This window comes from Pseudorasbora parva, chromosome 7 (genome assembly GCF_024679245.1).
Source record: "Pseudorasbora parva isolate DD20220531a chromosome 7, ASM2467924v1, whole genome shotgun sequence".
NCBI lineage: Eukaryota > Metazoa > Chordata > Actinopteri > Cypriniformes > Gobionidae > Pseudorasbora > Pseudorasbora parva.
The window spans coordinates 32593784-32613746 of record NC_090178.1 but is presented as its reverse complement, the minus strand read 5'-3'; the positions used below and the strand labels follow the sequence as shown (position 1 = coordinate 32613746).

Genomic DNA, 19963 nt, shown 5'->3' with positions numbered 1-19963 from the left:
TGTACTTAAATCATTTCATATTTTGGTGTGCATGGGATGGTTCTCATTAAAGTTTAAGTCAGGACACTAGATTTTACAGGGAATTACAAAACGGCCCACATATGTGAGTTTATTGTACATTTCACAGTTTTTGATACCCACTTTAAAAGATTTATAGTACAGAAGTACTTTATATATATATATATATATATATATATATATATATATATATATATATATATATATATATAAAAAATCATAATTATATATATAAAATATATAATAAATAAAAGAACATGTATTAAAAGACAAATTCAAAATGATTGCGGTTTGCCATGATGTCATCCAGAAAACGGCTAAAAGGATCAGTTTTTTTTTTTGGTCATCCCAGAGAGTGGATCGTCCACATGCAGGCTTTAAGGCCCTTTGGTCCTCGTAACATAATACCTTGCACCAGTTTTTTTCTTTTTCTTTTTTTGGGCTTTGCTGTTGTACTCCAGTCAGACAGGGGGTGCTAGAGATGCCAAACCTTTGACTGCAATGCATAGCATGAGAGGGAGGGGATCCTGTGGGTTGCTGATTTTTGTAACAAGTGAATCCTTCTCCTTAAGCAAGGTCACGTTACAAGAAGCAAAGAGTGCTGTAATCTTCTTGAAAACCTCCTCATTGGCTAACACGGCCAGAGCTGCATCGTTCCAAGAGGACTTCTTTCTTGAAGCCATATTTTGCACCTGCACAAAAAAATGGACATGTCATACAGGCAAAGAAAGGAAGCTCTGTTTCTTACATGTGACTCAGAACTGCTCAGTTTGTGGACCTACAAGCTAAAAGATAACTGACATGTTTAAGCCTATAATAAGAGATTATTGAATCATGGGGTGTTTTGTGCTATACAATAGCAACAAAACACACATACTCTAGTTCACAAATTAACTTTTCCATTAAGGGGCAGCTTTTCCCCAAAAATGTAACCTTGGTAAAGGCAATTTTTATAAATATATTGCTACATTTACACATCTCACTTATTTATATATACATATTCACTTTAATTATACAGGTAATTTTGGTGGCATTTTTGTCTTTTAACCCTTTTCTGTTAAAACCATTCGAAAGTTTGGGGTCAATAAGATGCTTTTAAGAGTTGTTATACTCCTCAAGGCTGCATTTATTTTATTACTGTTTTTACTGTATTAGTAATGTTGTCATATAATTTCAAATAACCTTTATTTTAATATACACTGATCATACATTATGAACACCACCCTAATGATGAGTTGGTCCCCCCTTTGCTGACAAAACAGGCCTGACCTGTCGAGGCATGGACTCCTCTGGACACCTGAAGGTGTGCTGTGGTATCTGGCAACAATATGTTAGCAGCAGATCCTTTAAGTCCTGTAAGTGGCAAGGTGTGGCCTCTAAGGATCAGACTTGTTTGTTCAGCACAGACGCTCGATTGAATTAAGATCTGGGGAATTTGGAGACCAGGTCAACATCTAAAACTTGTTTTGCGCCTCAATCTATCCCTGAACCATTTTTGCTTTGTGGCAGGGTGCATAATCATGCTGAAAGAGGCTACAGTCACAGGGAATACCGTGCTTTGGTAGGTGGTATGTGTCAAAGTAACATCCACAGCCACATGGTTGCCTTCTTTTCATAGTGCATCCTTGTGCCATGTGTTCCCCAGGTAAGCAACGCACATGCACCTGGCCATCCACATGATTTTAAAAGAAAGCATGATTTATCAGACCAGGCCACATTCTTCCAGGGCCGTACCCAGGATTTTCAAAATACCGAGGTCCAAATATGAATTTTCGAGGGTTTGAAAAAAAAACATTTCCCTCCTTTACATATGCATTTTAAGACATAAGAAAATCAAAGAATCAGCTAACTGAAGCTTTAAAACCATGTCAGTGTGCAGTATACATTATTTTAAGAAGACAACACATTTTTATAAATGAGAATCTGGTTAAATGTTGCAAAAAAAATTAGACTCCAAATTAGAAAATCAGAAAATCTGTTTTGTTGTTAAATTGAGCCAAAGACGACATATGTGTGACTCTGTCTTTGAAAACCTAGCTAAAGTAAATTGTGATTTACATTATGTAAAGAACATTATTTGAACATATAACCTTGATATATTTAATGTTGAATGAGTAAGATCATGTCAAAGATAGAAATCAATGTGAAAATATAACCAATGAGTGAAATCAAAATTTGATGCTCCTAATATTAGATGATGAGACTTTAGCCTGGATTTCACAGACCAGAATCACAATATGTGTAGCAATTAGGAATATATTGTAGGCTAATGCTTTTTCTATTCTGAGCACAGTGGGCTACCTGCTCTTTCTGTCTCATCGCCATCATCATCTCTCTTTCTTTTTTCCCCAGTCTCCTTCTCTTGCCCTGTATCTTTTCACCTTTCAAAGCTGAGCTTTGTTTGAAGCAGTCTTTTCATTATCGTCTGTATCGTTATTAGTTTGCATCCCTAATTATTAAGCGCTCTCGCGGTGTTGTGATGTCAAACATCAGTCGTTGTTCGAAGCGCCGGTTGGTGGTTGTGGCATTTGTCCCGCCTCTCCTCCACTGTGATTGGACATTGATGTTCACCCAAAGTTGAACTGTGGATGCTCAACGCATAAAAATGGACAAAACCTGCCAGCTGTTGGTGCTATTGAAAAGTGCGGCGCATCCATTGGAAACAATTGAAAACATACGCCGGGCGAGGCGCGAACACCTGTTTGTACACGCCGCCTTAATAGGCTATTATTTTGCAACTTCTATTATGTACACCTCAGAGAATTACCGAGGTCCGGACCTCAATGGTGGGTACAGCCCTGCCTTCTTCCATTGCGCTGTGGTCCATGGTGTACAGAGGTCAGCCCCATATGCAACACACTGTGATGCACTGTGTATTCTGACACATTTCGATCAGAACCAGCATTAATTTCTTGAGCAATTTTAACTACAGTAGCTCTTTTGTTTGATCTGATCACACGAGCCAGCCTTTGCTAGACCACTTTTGATAGATACTGACCGCTGCAGTTTTGGAAATGCTCTGACCCAGTAATCTAGCCATCACAATTTGGCCCCTGTCAAACTTGCTCAAATCCCATTTTTCCTGTTTCTGACACATCAACTTTGAGGACAAAATGTTCACTTGCAACACATCCCATGATATTCAGTGTTGTTCACCTCACCTCATTCACCTCATAATGTTATGCCTGATTGGTGTATTATGAAATTTAATGTATTTAAACATTTGTTCTTATCACAGTTGGGCTGTTTAATATTTTTGTGGAAACCCCTTTTTTCAGCATTCTTTAATTCATAGACATCTCAATGTAACATTGTTATTTGAAATAGTAGACATTTATAATGTTACAAAAGCGTTGTCAGTTTTGATTTACTGTGCCCTTGTTGAATAAAAGCATTAATTTAATAAAAAACAAAAAACAACAAACGACCAACAACAACAAAAATCTGACCTTAAAGTTTAAAGTTAAATAAGGACCACAATTGTATGATTATATGACTTGAGCTTGTAAACTCACATTGAAGTGGTTTTAATCTTTTAGCAACTTATTAACAGCTTAGGTCAAACATCAGATGTGAATTTTGAAGGATTTTGTAATTTATGTCACAAACATGTGAAAGTCTCTTGAAATTAAGTTCACCACAAGCCTTTTCAGTCATAAGTCCAAAGTGGCCACAGGAAATTACAGAGGGACCAAGTAGATACAGTGAGGAAAATAAGTATTTGAACACCCTGCTATTTTGCAAGTTCTCTCTCCTAGAAATTATGGAGGGGTCTGAAATTGTCATCGTAGGTGCATGTCCACTGTGAGACAATTTAAAAAAATCCAGAAATCACAATATATGATTTTTTAAACTATTTATTTGTATGATACAGCAGCAAATAAGTATTTAAACACCTGAGAAAATCAATGTTAATATTTGGTACAGTAGCCTTTGTTTCTCTCCTTAATACAGTGCAGTCACCCTGCCCCATGTGCAGAAAAACACCCCAAAGCATGATGCTACCACCCCCATGCTTCACAGTAGGGATGGTGTTCTTGAGATGGTACTTATCATTCTTCTTCCTCCAAGCAGGTTTAGTGTAATTATGACCAAAAAGTTCTATTTTGGTCTCATCTGACCACATGACTTTCTCCCCTGACTCCTCTGGATCATCCAAATGGCCATTGGCAAACTTAAGACGGGCCTGGACATGTGCTGGTTTAAACCATGACATCTCAGTGTATTACCTAACAGTAACCTTGGAAACGGTGGTCCCAGCTCTTTTCAGGTCATTGACCAGCTCCTCCCGTGTAGTTCTGGGCTGATTTCTCACCTTTCTTAGGATCATTGAGACCCCACGAGGTGAGATCTTGCATGGAGCCCCCGTCCAAGGGAGATTGATAGTCATGTTTAGCTTCTTCCATTTTCTAATGATTGCTGCAACAGTGGACCTTTTTTTCACCAAGCTACTCTGCAATTTCAGCGTAGCCCTTTCCAGCCAACAATTTTGTCTCTAGTGTCTTTGGACAGCTCTTTGGTCTTGGCCATGTTAGTAGTTGGATTCTTACTGATTGTATGGGGTGGACAGGTGTCTTTATGCAGCTAACGACCTCAAACTGATGCATCTTATTTAGGATAATAAATGGAGTGGAGATGGACACTTTAAAAGCAGACTACTAGGTCTTTGAGGGTCAGAATTTTAGCTGATAGACAGGTGTTTAAATACTTATTTGCAGCATCATACAAATAAATAATCTAAAAAACGATGACAATTTCAGACCCCTCCATGATTTCTAAGTGGGAGAACTTGCAAAATAGCAGGGTGTTCAAATACTTATTTTCCTCACTGTAATTAGCCTCGCAAGATGCTCAATAAATTGATGGCATGACTGAATACCTCTATGGAACATGGCCTATTTATTACATGTGGTATTAATACTTGCTTTTGATCACAATATTTCTTATTTTGGAGTACTGTTATGTAAGGATACTTACAATATGGAGCAGAGCTTGCAGGGTTGTGTAACTGCAGCAGGATTCAAGCTCAAACAAGGCAGAGTCAGTCATCTCTACATGGACACATGATTGTTTATGAGAACAAAGGTCATTTTGAAAAGTGGTGTATGACAATCATTCTGGCCTTGTAGCTGACAATAATGCATATCAGGTACAACTGTTAGGATCAGATAACAATAACCGATTCCAACTATGACCTATATTGGTCAAAATTCTGTCACTTGAACTGAACTCACCATCTAAGGAGCTGAAGAGCAGGTGGGTGGCCGTAAGAACGCTGGGTTTCGTCTGCTTTCCAGAAGAATTTGTACTAGCAGCCTTCTGTACAAGCTCCAGTGTGACCTTCAGATCAGGAACCTCATCTAACACACTGGGGTCAGGCTGTGTCCCATCACAAAGGTCTTCTAGCTGAGAGAGGGAAAAAGATGTCCAACGTTACCATTCAAAAGTTGCTTTGTCTTACAAAGAAATTAATTGGTCAAAAATGACCCAAGGTGACCCCATAATATTTTTTTCCCCATTCTTGACATTTATAGCTATTAAAAGATATACGTCGGCCAATATATTAGGTACAACTCTGTACTGTTTGCAAGTATCTAATTAGTCAATCACGGTGCAAAAACACGCTTTTTGGCATGTAGATGGTAAGTTCCATTGAATTGTATTGGTGCAGAACTTGCGAACATAGTTGGCTCTGGGAAACACATTGCTGAAGTTCAAACTGATGTGCATCAGCATGGGGAAGAAAGGTGATTTAAGTGACTTTGAACGTGGCATGGTAGCTGATTCCACTCAGGCTGGTCTGAGTATTTCAGAAACTCTAGGGTTTACAGAGAATGGTCCACAAGAGAAAATATGCAGTGAGCGACAGTTCTGTGGGTGAAAATGCCTGGTTTATGTCAGAGGAGAACCGCAACAGAAACTCTAAAAATAACTACTTGTTACAACTGAGGAATGCAGAAGCATCTCTGAACAAACATCACATCAAACCTTGAAGCAAATGAGCTACAACAGAAGACCACACCTGGTTCCTCTCCTGTCAGCTCAGAACAGGAAACTGAGGCTACAATTCACATGGTCTCACCAAAATTGGAGAACAGAAGATTTAAACTGGTCTGATGAGTCTCAATTTCTACTGCAACATTCAGATGGTAGGATCAGAATTTGGCATAAACAACACGAAAGCTTGGATCCATCCTGCCTTGTATCAACAGTTCAGGCTGATGATGTAATGGTATGAGGGATATTTTCTTTGCACACTTTGGGCACCTTAGTACCAATTAAACATCCTTTAAACGCCACAGCCTACCAGAGTATTGTTGCTGACCATGCTCATCTCTTTAGGACCACAGTGTTCCATCCTCTGATGGCTACTTTCAGCAGGATAATGTATCATGTCAAAAAGCTCAAATCATCTCATATTACCTCCACAGTCACCAGTTCTCAATACAAATAAAGCACCTTTGGGATGTGATGGAAAGGGAAATTCGCATCATGGATGTGTAGCGTTCAGTGCAGTTCTGAAGGCAAAACAGGATCCAACCCAGTTCAAGGCAAGGTGTATCTATTAAAGTTGCCGGTGAGTGTATATGTATATATATGTATATGTATATGTGTATATATATATATATATATATATATATATATATATATATATATATATATATATATATATATATATATATATATATATATATATATATATATATATATATATATATATAAATTTTTGTTCCAAAAAATGTCAATATTAAATAATGGATCACACATTTATTCAATGAAATAATTCTCACTTAATTTCACTTTTTAAAAAAAAAGCAATCTGTAAAAAGTAAAGTAAGATTTCCCTCACTCACTGCGTCCTCCAGCAAGCTGAGGGCCCGACTGTTCTGCAGGAGCAGAGAGATCTGCTGGAATAATGAGCAGCGTGTGCTGGATGGGAGTTTAGAGAGAACCAAAAACTGTCCTTGGAGTCCTTCAAGATCTAAAGAGAGGAAGTGGAGGCAGTATACATTTTTCCATTAAAAAATGCTTTTAATAAACATTAAGTAGCCTATACTCTACCGTATTAACCAACTCCCTGCTCAAACTCCATAAAGTCAAGATAGAACTAATTTGTAATAAAAGCAACCAAACTCTTTAAAGCTGATGTGCCTAAATAGAGTGCTGTAGGGATGATATATTTTTGTAGGCCAACCCAGAAGGCCACAGGTTACCTAGAAAAAAACCCAATAGGACTTTCCATTAGCTTTTGAACCATCACAAAAAAGTGCATTGAGTTTGAGTTTGAGTCGGTTCAGTGTGATGACGTTTACAGTCTCCAATAACCTCTGTAGTCCCATTTAGTAACTTGTTAACAACTGCCTTTTTCAAGACATCACACTTTTGTTTCTTTTCTTTTTTTAAAGTTGGGTATTCCTAATGTTTTAGGTCATAGAGCTTATGATCTTAAACTTGAGCTAGTGTTCACCACAGACCTTATTTCAGGCTTTTAACCAAATCCCTTTAACAAAAACAGACAAACAAAAACACCCTACACTAGTGGTAGAAATTTAGATTTTTTTAAAGGGGGGGTGAAATGCTGTTTCATGCATACTGATCTTTTTACACTGTTAAAGACTTGGAATCCCATACTAAACATAGACAAAGTTTCAAAAGTTAAGGTGGACGTTTGATGGGAGTATTTCTTTGTCAACAATACTACTTCCGGTTAGTCATAAGTTTCGGCAAGTTTTTTGAGATCATGCGTCCCCTTTGACGTTAATGGGGGCGGAATTTCCTTGTATGGGCCTTACGGACAATTCTACCGGAAGCGCGTGAGAGAGAGAGAGGGAGAGAGCGAAAGTAACAGCCTACGCCCATCAAAGCGCTGGCTCGTAGGCTGCGCTGCACAGGTGATGTGCACATAACAATGTCACCAAAAAAGTGCGTTTTTGGTTGCCAGACCAAGACAGTCCTGCACAGATTCCCCAAAAACCCCGCGTTAAGGCAACAGTGGATGTAATTTGCTTTTCCGGATCAGCAACTGAGTTGCGCGAATGTTTATATCTGTTCGCTGCATTTCGGTGCCGACTGTTTCATAAACAAGGCCCAGCTCGACGCCGGATTTTCCCGATCGCCTAATGCTGAATGATGGAGCAGTCCCAACGTTAGAACCGCAGGCGGTGAGTGAGACTGCTTCAAATGTCTGTGTTTTTTTTAGTCCGCTTACTGTCTACACAAACCACGCGTAAACACACAAACACGTGCACAACTGCACTTCCCACATGTACACCTTTCAAAGACAAAAATACGACGATATAATTCAAGTCTAAATATGTAAATAACACAAGCCGCTAAGCATATTATATAGTTAGTGTATAACTTGTACCACATACAGACGTCCTGCTCTAGTCGTTTTTGCTGCTGCTCCTGTTCAACTGCAGCCTCTGGGTCTGATTCCGGATCATAGATGTATGGCTGTATCTGATTAAAAGCCATATTTTTATTTTGAATAAAGTTTTTTTCCCGCTGTTAGGGATGACACAGCTTTACGACGCACTCGACTCAACACAATAGCAGCAGCGAGCACACGTCATTATTTAGCTCCGCTCACACGACACGCCCCCACCCGCTCGGCTTTTTTCGGAAAGACTCGGAACAGCGCATCTTTCTTATATAATTATTAAAAAAATAAAGACTTTTCGGAGATATGCAGGATGCAATGCTACTCTATAGGTACTCAAGATTGACATGACACTGACTGAAACTGAGTGTTTCACCCCCCCTTTAAGAGTCGTTCATTTTCAGTTCGTTCACCAAAATGATTCGTTCATCGATTCGTTCAGTAAATTTTTTTTTAAATATTACATAAATATGACCGCAGGTGACGAAAAAGAGTGTTTTATGTGTAATGTCTTAAGTCAACGAATGTACTTACTTACAAAAAAAACTGATTTGGCTTTATTAAAATGTGCATAATCTACTCATTAAATGAAATAAGTCTAAATAAGTGGTTCAGATGACCAAAGCATGTTTTCTTGCATGATTAACATTTAATTCTTTTGTCAGACATTTAGACATTCATATATCTGGGATTAGGTTAAACATGGGGTTATAAACATGAGGTTTGTCTATAACTGTGCTTTGCATCCGCTTTCTGCTGATTGCTGAACGAGACTGACACGCATGCTAAATGACCGAGGTAGCCTAGTTCATTCACGAACGAGATCTCTGTCTCGTTCAGACTCAAAACAGCAACTCGGTCAGTGAAGTTCGTTCAGTAGCTCAGAATGCTATTTACTGACGTGACACACAAGATCTTTTAAACCATAGGCCATTCACATTTTTTATTTTACAGTTTTTAGCGAAGTGCATGACATGACTCAAACGTAATGAAGAAAATGGTTCAAACATAAAATAAAATACAAACACACTTTACTTTACTCTGTAGTAATCATTTAACCATCAACCGGCATTATTACACTGTTTTCATTACAGTGTATTTTTGGTCATAGAGCTTGTGATCTTAATCTTGAGCTTGTGTTAACCACATACCTTATTTCAGGCATTTAACAAAATTCGATGTAAACAGAAGTGCTAAAATATGAACTCGTTTCCTGATTTTGGCTTAAAAAATACATATTCCCTGCAGCACTCAACTCATCAGTGTCATTGTTCTCAAAAACAGAAAGTCCTGACCCAAGCTCACACCTTTGGTTAAATCAGTGTTCCTGTTTAAGGCTCAAACAAACAGTTAAGTGTCACAGAGCCATAATGTTCACACTTTTCAGGGATATCAGCTTCAATAAAAAAGGCTTACTTATAGTTGTCTGCATTTTGTCTGTCAAAAAATGATTACTCATTAAACTGTGTTGTTACCTTTCTGCAGTTTGCTGGTTGTTTTCCCTGGTACAGCACTAACTGGCTTAACTCGCGTCACCTTCACTGGCCCGTCAAGTTCAAAACCACCTTTTACATTTGGCCGCAGACACAGTCCTGGCAAAATGGACAACGGTACAATCATATTACTGCTTGTTTGCAAAAACTGTAATTGTTACAAAACATCTAATGAGCTACTACAGAATGATCAGAACTTGGCTTTAGCAAAACATGCAGAGCAATCAATACCGTAGCGTCCAGTGTGATTAACCTCTAGTTCAATCACGCTGTAAGCAATGGTGGTTTTGGTGGGGATGTTGATGGACACATTATTGTCATATTCAACAAAAGGTTTCTCGTTATCATTTACTGAGACCTGTGGAGAAACAAGACAGGACAGTTTGAATTAGGAGGAGAGGAGACATCAGGACTGGACACGCTTACTCTGGAATGTTGTTAATTGATGATGATGCACCCAGGATTATGTCAATGAAAAAAAGGGGTGTGTGATTTTTTTTTTTTCACCAAAGAAGAAAGCCCAACCTTTATTGTCTTGTTAAACCCGAACATTCCAGTGCAGGTACCACCTCCCTGAACCTCCTCAGTGACGGTGCAGGGCTGAGTGGTGAAGATTCGCTCCTTCACTACCGCCAACACCTCCCTCTTCATCTCCCGTGTCTGCTGGATCAGAGAGTGCTGCAGGTCCAGAACTCTACAACCACAGCATAGATTCAAGTGCGAGACATTTTTTTGTTGTTGTCCAAAATAGGGATGTGAATGATTAGTCAATGAGTGATTCATTGTCAGTAATAATTTATCGATGGTCGATTAAGCGAGATCAGAGATTAGAGTGTGTTGTTTTTTAGGTGCGTGCAGCACATGCACAAAACTAAAGCAGACATGGAAAATTTTACTTTTAGGTCATGTGACGAAAACATTAAATGATTGTGGCTGCCAATAGCATACACATCTGGGCCAACTATTGCACATATAGATCATTTCTGGCAGTGGCAAAGGTCACATGGGCCACATCTGGGCCACACACAGCAAGCCAAAACTCACACTAAAACTGGCTTAATGTGTGGCCCAGATACGGTCCATATGACCTTTGCTGTTGCCAGAACTATAAAAAACAGTGTTGTTTATTTTGCATGTAATTGCATGGTTAATTGCCGAGTAATATTTACTAAAATTGTACCCTTTCTGATACAGGTTAAGTTTACTGTGAGTTGCTTATAATTATGCATAATTTACTGTTGTCCCTACAGGACCAAAGTTGCCTATCTCTAACCCAGGGTTAGTTTTTTCCGATTCTGATTGGTTGGAAGGTGTGCAAAAAAATGGTTTAATACTCAGATAGTTCCAAGTCAATTTATTCATCATCGTTATTTTTAACTACTCACTGTTTTTATTGAAACAAGCAAGTGAATGCACTTGATCACAAATATATATTTCAAATGCTCAACATTATGGTTTGGTGTTTCTCTGTAATTTAGAACAAGTTCACAATGTTACATTTATTATTTTTTATACATATATAATGGGGTGGGGTGTATATATTTATGCAATTAAATTAATATCACACTTGCAATTAGACGATAATTCACTAATTCACTGGCCTCCCCAGTCAGAAACGTCTGAAAAATCTTACATTTTGAATTATTATTATTTTTACTTCATTGGAATGAGATGACACTTGGTATCTTTTGTTGCATTAGCTATGTGAACACAAAAAAATCTGATTTGGATATGTTAAACTAGCGTGACTATAACAGAGAACGTTTTTGCAAATATGTGAAATAAAAATCAATAATTCAGCCACAATGCAGTAAAAAAAAAAAAGAACAAGGAAGAGGTTACACAAGAGTACAAAACAGACACACACATGCAGAGACACAGACACAAACCACTATTATACACACAAAAATGAACTGATATGGCTGCAATGTAAAATTGAGCCAAAAGACTAAAGAAGGTCAAATATTGGTGGACACAAATATATTAAATTGGTTTTCAAGGGAAAAAATAAGTTACATTAGTAATTACTAAGTCTTCGATCACTTTTGACCATGAAGGAGCAAAGTGTGATGCCTTAACGAAGAGGGCCAGAGGTTAAAGGGATAGTTCACCCAACAATGAAAATTCTGTCATCATTTACTCACCCTCATGTTGTTCCTAACCTGTATGAGTTTCTTTCTTCTGCTGAACACAAAAGAAGATATTTGGAAAAATGTTTGTAACAAAGAAAATAGCTTCTTTTGTGTTCAGCAGAAGAAAAAAACTCATACCGGTTTGGAACAACATGAGGGTGAGTAAATGATGACAATTTTCATTGTTGGGTGAACTATCCCTTAAAATGACTACAACTAGAATAACGTTAGTTGTGGGGCAGCCCTACCCAAGGCTAAGTGCAGTGTAAAAATCCCTATAATTGCCTTAAATAATAATGTGATATTAAGTATACCTCAAAGATTTTTAGAGACCTACAATATAGCCCAAATCTACAAAAACGGAAAAGGAGAACTTACTGACAGATGGTTAGAAATAAAACAAGATGCCATCGACTTTCATTTCTGTTTTTCCCCATTCACATGCACTTACATTTCCCTTTTTTAATTTAATAAATGCCATGCCCACTTTGGGTGACATTCATTTAGGTTTAAACCACATTCCATACCACTCCCTTATCTGACCAAGCTTGATAAGAAAGGCTTTGAAAAGTGTTCTGTCACTCACCTAGATTTGGAATCCTGTAAGAGCTTCTGGACATCCACCTCCTCTTTCTTTAGGTTTCCAAACGACGACTGAAGTTTGCTGGAGCCAGTACCCCCTATATTAATGCTCCCTGGCCCAATATCTGCTGTAGCACTTCCACCTTTGTTATCCACAATCTTGCCATTATAGGTCAAAAAGTCTGTTTCAATCACAACTGTGGACATAAAGAACAATTGTAAGGATTACATTTTTTTATTGTCATTCCAAAAACATGGTACATGATCTGGAAGGAAATTTGGAACTGAGGTCAGTTTAAAAACCACTTAAAAAATATATAACTCAACTTCTCATCATAAATAAATACAAATAGAAACAATACCAATCCTACACACATATATACACATTAAAACGTCTCGGTTATGCATGTAACCTTAGTTCCCGGAAGGAAGGGAATGGAGATGTTACGTCATTACTGACGAAATGGGGGTGTATGGAGTGAAAGGGAACCCGAAATTAGCAGCATAGTAATAAAATGCGACACAAAAAGTTCAGTTTTTCAGCTCTGCGGTGTGGCAGAGTTGATAAGACCAAGAGCATCTGGAAAGAAGTTGTTGTTTGACCTGGTTGTTCTAGTTCTGATGTTGTGCAGCCTCCTGCCTGAGGGGAGAGGGACAAAAAGTCTATTGGTAGGATGGGTAAAATAGCCCTATTCCTGCATCTGTTGATGTACATGTCCCTGATTGTGGAATAATTTTATTAGAAGCAGAACTAAAATCCATAAAAAGCAGTCTCACATATGTGTCTTTGCTGTCAAGGTGGGTAAGGGCCATATGTACGACTGATGAGACAGCATCAGCAGCAGACCTGTTTTTTCTGTATGCGTACTGATTCTGGTCAATTCTAATGCCAATTTTCTCACTGATTTCTCACAACCAGCCGTTCAAAGCACTTCATCACTATCAAAGCAGTTGCTATTGGGCGATAGTCATTCAAGCATGACACTCTAGTTGATTTGGGCATGGGAATTATGGTAGCAGATTTGAAGCATTATGGTGCAACTGCTTTGGAGAGTGGGATGTTAAAAATGTCAGTCAGTATGCGAGCAGATGTGCGCAGTCTTTCAGGACCCTAGTTGGAATGTTTCCGTGGCTTGACTCTCTGTAGGACCATCCTAACCTCCTCTGTACCGGCTCACATTTTCTGGGGGTCATTCGTAGAAAAGTTGCCCTGTATCCTTAAAGCATAGTCAGCCTTTGCTCTTTTTATGCCAGTACACTTTCTCCTTGCCACTCAAAGCGCCTCTGTGTCACCCTTTCTGAATGCTGAATCTCGAGCCCTCAGAAGAAATTTGACCCATCACAGTCATCCAGGGCTTCCGGTTAGGGTGGATAGTTATTGTTCTGGCAGTAGTAACATCATCAACACACTTATTGATGTAACAGGTGACAGAAGATGCCTATTCTTCCAGATCCACCTCTCCAGCATTTGATGCTGCTTCCCTGAAGACCTGCCAGTCAGTACACTCAAAGCAGTGTTGAAGCACAAAGGCAACACCTTGACAAAATAACAGTTAACCACCACTAAAGCTCCATGCTTTAAACTAAAGCAATAATTTATAACAGCTAAGGGGTTGTGTTATAAATTCACTGTAGGCCATGGGGCTTATTGCTTGTGGTTGCGACAAAGTGGTTGCAAAGCAACACAGTCACATACACACACGTTATGCTCCCTTTAATTTCAAAATTGTTATTTTTTAACACTTCAAAAGTAACATACATCGATCAGGCATAACATAAGGACCAGTAAAAAGTAAAGTGAATAACACCGATTATCTCATCTCTTCATCACAGCAACCATATCACCCTGTAGGCCAAGACTGGTTTCCCACTAAAGCTAAGCAGGGCTGAGCCTGGTCAGTACCTGGATGGGAGACCAACTGGGAAAACCAGGTAGCTCCTGGTAGAGGTGTTAGCGAGGCCAGCAGGGGGTGCTCACCCTGTGGTCTGTGTGGGTCCTAACACCCCAGTATAGTGATGGGGACACTTTACTGTCAAAGATCACCGTCTTTCGGATGAGACGTTAAACCGAGGTCCTGACTCTCTGTGGTCATTAAAAATCCCAGGATGTCCTTCGGAAAAAGAGTAAGGGTGTAACCCCGGGATCCTGGCCAAATTTGCCCATTGGCCTCGGTCCTTCATGGCCTCCTAATCATCCCCCTCTCCTGATTGGCTTCATCACTCAGTCTCCTCTCCACCAATCAGCTGGTGAGCGTTCTGCCACTAAACCGGTCATGCTAGATGACGAAGCACACAGCATAACGTTCCCCATGGCATCTCCAGATTATTTCACCTCTGTCTAATGTGCTCTCATCCGTGAAGAGAATGGTGGACTTGCCAATTCTGGTATTCTCAATGCCAAATGAGCTGCACAGAGCTAAGCTGTGAGCAAAGGTCCCACTAGAGGATGTTGGGCCTTCATACCACCCTCATGAAGTCTGTTTCTGACAGTTTGGTCAGAAATAGTCTCATCCTCAGATATAAATGGACCATTGGCTGGACATCTGATGCATATTGGCACACTTATCTGGAAAAAGTTTTAAAGTTGTCATCTGATTGGTTGAATTCTACACGATCTCCATGAGACGTGTGTTGCGTTCTTTAACGGTTCTCCTGGAAACAAATGCCACGACTCCAAACTCCTGCGTGGAAGAACACCCTTGCGTTTACAACTGTGAAAATGAGTGCTTACCAGAATGAAATAAAAACAGGATTTTTAAAATGTGAATAATTTGTAGATGCACGCCAGTCTGTTATTGCAGGGATATCGACTTTACATTTCCTTAAAATGACGCGGAACAAAAAGAACTGTGATTGGATGCGTTACATGTCAGTCAAATGTCCTCTTGGGTAGTTCTTGACCAATGAAAGCCGCAATGGAGTCCAGAACTTCTGTCAACTAGGTCAGAAACATGCACATCAGTAGCCTGTTGGAGGTCATTTTTGTAGGAGACTGGCAGTGCTCCTCCTGTTTCTCCTCGCACAAATTAGCAGATACCGGTCCTGTTGGGTTGTGGCCCTTCTAGATCCCTGTCCAGCTCTCCTCCTGTAACGGCCTGCCTCCCGGTATCTCCTCCATGCTCTTGAAACTGTGCAGGGAGACACACCAAACCTCCTTGCAATGGCATTTATGGATGTGTCATTCTGGAGGAGCAAGAATGCCTGTGCAACCTGATTGGGTGCAGGTACTGCCTAAAGGCAAATCAGTCAGGAAGAATAAAGAGAGAACAATAGACCCATTTGGAGCAGACATCAAATTTACTTCACTTGCAGCTGCTCGCACATAGTGGCTGGAGAAAAATAGCATAAGTGGAGGAAAATGGGCAAAATCTACAGAATAAGAGAAAAATCTTTTGTTGTGCCTTTGTATGTCAGAATGGGAATGTAAAACATATGGTCTTCATTTTTATAGAACTCCATCATGAAGACACCTTTTGAAGCTAAACATAGATGTTTATGTTGCAAGACACAGACTGTACTGGTGAAACCGTCAATGATAAGTGTACTATTAAAGCATGAATTTGGTGTAAAAAGTAAGTCTAGATAATATTCACATATGCAGTTCATAGGGGACACATATAGCAGTTACAGCATGAAATAATATTTAAACCGACTCTTTTTTTTGCATTTGCGTGTGTATATCTCCCAGTTCAGACTTTATAATTCGCAATTGTGAGTTTATATTACAATTCTGAGGGGAAAAGATTAAGAATTGCGGGATATAAACTGGGGAAAATTCTGAGGAAAAAGACAGAATAACGAGTATCTCTCACAATTCTGTTTATTTCTAAGAATTGTGATATAAAAATAAATTTTAGTCTTTTATTCAGTTGTTTCCAGAGACTGCTAGGGCAGAAGTAACGCAAGTTTGACTGACAGGTCTGTTCTTCTCATATTGAGAAAAAGTGCAAAGGTGTTATTGTAGTTCTAGACTAAATGCTCACATTTATTTATTTTACTTGCACAATGAAGATTAAGTACTCCTCAAAATAAATAAATTCAGTCGAATGCAAAATAAGAATACTATGCAAACCTCCAATAATTAAATATTAAATAAAACAAATATGTGTATGCATTTAATCTACCTTTATTGACCAATGTTTTGTTGCTAACTTTCAATAATTAATTTAAACCAAAAGCAAAAATGACTTTAGATTGTTTTGTTTTTACTGGTGAAGTAATAGTGTTAAAGTTTTTTTTCTCCTGTGTCCTATTATTCCATTATCCAGAACGCCAGGGCAGCTGAGCCCTTTACTGTACATGCGTGAATTTGCATTTTTATTTTAATTTTGGAGTGAATAGGTCTTTACATTTGCACAAAAATATAACTTTTTTTGTTATAAAAACAAAGGTGAGAAAAAGTAATGCAAAAGTAACGTAACATTACCTTTCTTAAAAAGAAACTAACTCAATTAGTTACTTTTTAATGGAGTAGCGCAATATTGTAATGCATTACAGGTACTTTTCAAAGTAACTTTCCCCCACACTGGCATACTGTCTATTGAAACTGATTCACAACCACATATGCTTCCTAATTGGACAGATTGATATCCCTGGAGTTAAACTGACTTGGTATAATGCTGTGATTAAGTGTTCCCTTCATTTTTTTGAGCAGTGTACTTGTCAGTAAAGAATGTCAGAAAAGTTCATCTGTACCTGGTTTTATCGGATCTCCAACAAGAACATCATTTAGTTTGAAGTCTGATGGCAGGTACTTGGGGCTCTGCCAAAACCAGAGGCGATTGCGCTTGATGACCAGGGCCAGAGGAAACAGACCGTCCGAGTCATTCAGACGGGACACTGGGATCAGGGAACCTTCCGTGTCGATTTCTGAGACCATGTTCTTTGTGGCTTTTGCAAACATCTTTAATGCTGACAGAAAGATTTTTATAGGTCAGCTGGAAAAAAAGCAAAACTGTCATAAGTGATTTTATTTCAAAAGTATCACTCCTATGAGAGTGCATTACTAATAATAATTTAAAAAAAAACAAATACCTTAAAATATCATAATTCTTTAGATATGTATGGCAATGCCAAGGGATTCTTTGAAGTACGTTATACCATATAAGGACCATGGCACTTGAATATTTATTTTACATTGTAAGTTACATGTACTCGCTCTAGTAAGCACATTAAACAGTAAATTATGCATTATATAAGTAACTAACCCATAGTACATGCTGTTAACCCATAGTAGATTTATTTAATTGAGTAATTTTCCTATAACAAATATGCCTTAAAATAAAGTGTAAAATAATATCCATATTTGGCTACATCATTCAGTACCGTTGTATTACACAGATGAGCTGTGCCATGAACACTGGTTTAGTTGAAGTTGTAAATAAATAGCCTACATAGCAGACAAGTAGACAATGACACTTATTCAAATAACTGGATGTCTTTTTAGTGTCAAAAGGTGTTATGATGTCTAGATTCGCAGTTACCAATTGCTAGCTCACCTATACATATTAGGCTTAACGTACATTTAAAATGTGACGCTAAAGAAGCCGAAAGGTATAATGTAACGATAGAATCATTGTAATCCTTTCTTCTCTTTAGTTCTGACAAAAGCGCACTAAATTATTTTTAAAAGTAACCAATACAACTTTGCAGGCAGCAGAAAACTTGTAAACACTGACCTCGGGCTTATCGTCGTCTGCTCTTGTCGAGCGTTGTAGAAAACACCTGAAGACTTCTACCACAGCTGAAACAAAAAGCCCAGCGAGTCATCGTCTGATTTACACACGCCTAGTTTGCTCAGCCCCACCTACACGTATTTCATTGGCTCCCTCTCACACAAATATTTCATTCGCTGTACAGATTGTCAATCAAAGAGACTTTTTATCTCTTGAGAGAGGGTGTACTTGTTGTAAACAACATGCAAGTTATTTACAAGTTGTCACAGAGAGTATGAAATTCTATACTTATCTGAATTTGAAGTGGATTTAATGTAATAATAACTGAATTTAATTGAATCCATCATAGCCTACCTTAGCATGTTGTTAATACAGGTAGCCTGTCTCTCTGTGAATCAAAAACTATTTAACATAGACCCATATCCATTAACTACATACTGTTAACTACATACTGTAAAAAACAGGCAAGCTAAGAGTATCTGGTGTGGCTCACAGTAGGGTGGGGCAGCCTGGAGTATTTAGATAAAGTAAATGAAACACAGTTGGTTATGCAAGAGAAAGTATCTTCTTTTGTGTTCAGCAGAAGAAAGGAATTCATACAGGTTTGGAACTTGAAGGTGATTTTGAATTTTTCACCGCTTTAAGCAACAATAATGGCAATAAAATATTTGTAACATTTGGATCTTGCCAATCTTGCCTGTTGGCCTCATAAACTGCCTCCTTTATATTTCTTCTTTTAACGTTCAATCTATGGTCAATTTTCTTGTATGTTTAGGGTGACTGTCTTGCTGCTGGACTCTCTTTCTGTGGAGTTTCAGTACAAAGAATGACACCATGACATTTTCCAATAGAATTTTGTGGCATAACACCGAATTCAGACTAAGCCATCCTGGGCTGCGTTTGCCAAAAGTATTGTTAACACAAGTAGATAAGTAAACCAATGGTTTCTACAAATCATATGATGCATTTGAGGATCTCAGCCCAGGTCCAGAACTAATAACATGGTTTCAAAGCATACTGTCACCAACATTCATTACGTTATAAGTAAGGTTCCTAATTTTGAATGCATTTTTTAACCACTTGTGCGAGGTTCCTAATTTTGATACAGGTCCTTCTCAAAACATTAGCATATTGTGATAAAGTTCATTATTTTCCATAATGTAATTATAAAAATTAAACTTTAATATATTTTAGATTCATTGCACACCAACTGAAATATTACAGGTATTTTATTGTTTTAATACTGATGATTTTGGCATACAGCTCATGAAAACCCAAAATTCCTATCTCAAAAAATTAGCATATCATGAAAAGGTTCCCTAAACAAGCTATTAACCTAATCATCTGAATCAACTAATTAACTCTAAACACCTGTAAAAGATTCCTGAGGCTTTTAAAAAGTCCCAGCCTGGTTCATTACTCAAAACCGCAATCATGGGTAAGACTGCCGACCTGACTGCTGTCCAGAAGGCCATCATTGACACCCTCAAGCGAGAGGGTAAGACACAGAAATACATTTCTGAACTAATAGGCTGTTCAAGAGTGCTGTATCAAGGCACCTCAGTGGGAAGTCTGTGGGAAGGAAAAAGTGTGGCAAAAAACGCTGCACAACGAGAAGAGGTGACCGGACCCTGAGGAAGATTATGGAGAAGGACCGATTCAGACCTTGGGGGACCTGCG

General features: G+C 38.5%; 1 protein-coding gene across 1 annotated transcript; it reads right to left on the bottom strand.

The window, feature by feature from the left end:
* Window positions 1-252: 252 nt before the first annotated feature.
* gsdmeb (gasdermin Eb) lies at window positions 253-18656 on the bottom strand. Its single transcript, XM_067449086.1, has 11 exons — window positions 18638-18656; window positions 18287-18351; window positions 17304-17545; window positions 12613-12805; window positions 10420-10588; window positions 10126-10252; window positions 9877-9993; window positions 6873-7000; window positions 5253-5424; window positions 4996-5069; window positions 253-710 (listed from the first exon to the last, which is right to left on the bottom strand). The coding sequence occupies exons 3-11, from the start codon at window positions 17509-17511 to the stop codon at window positions 480-482; spliced, it is 1419 nt and encodes a 472-aa protein (XP_067305187.1). The 5' UTR covers window positions 17512-17545; window positions 18287-18351; window positions 18638-18656; the 3' UTR covers window positions 253-479.
* Between the last annotated feature and the right edge of the window lie 1307 nt (window positions 18657-19963).

Coding starts and splice junctions, on each gene's coding strand:
- gsdmeb (XM_067449086.1), bottom strand. CDS start 17,511: ATGTTTGCAAAAGCCACAAAGAACATGGTCTCAGAAATCGACACGGAA. Junction 12,806..17,303: donor TGGAGATCCGATAAAACCAG/GTACAGATGAAC, acceptor TTATGTCCACAG/TTGTGATTGAAACAGACTTT. Junction 10,589..12,612: donor TTACAGGATTCCAAATCTAG/GTGAGTGACAGA, acceptor CTGTGGTTGTAG/AGTTCTGGACCTGCAGCACT.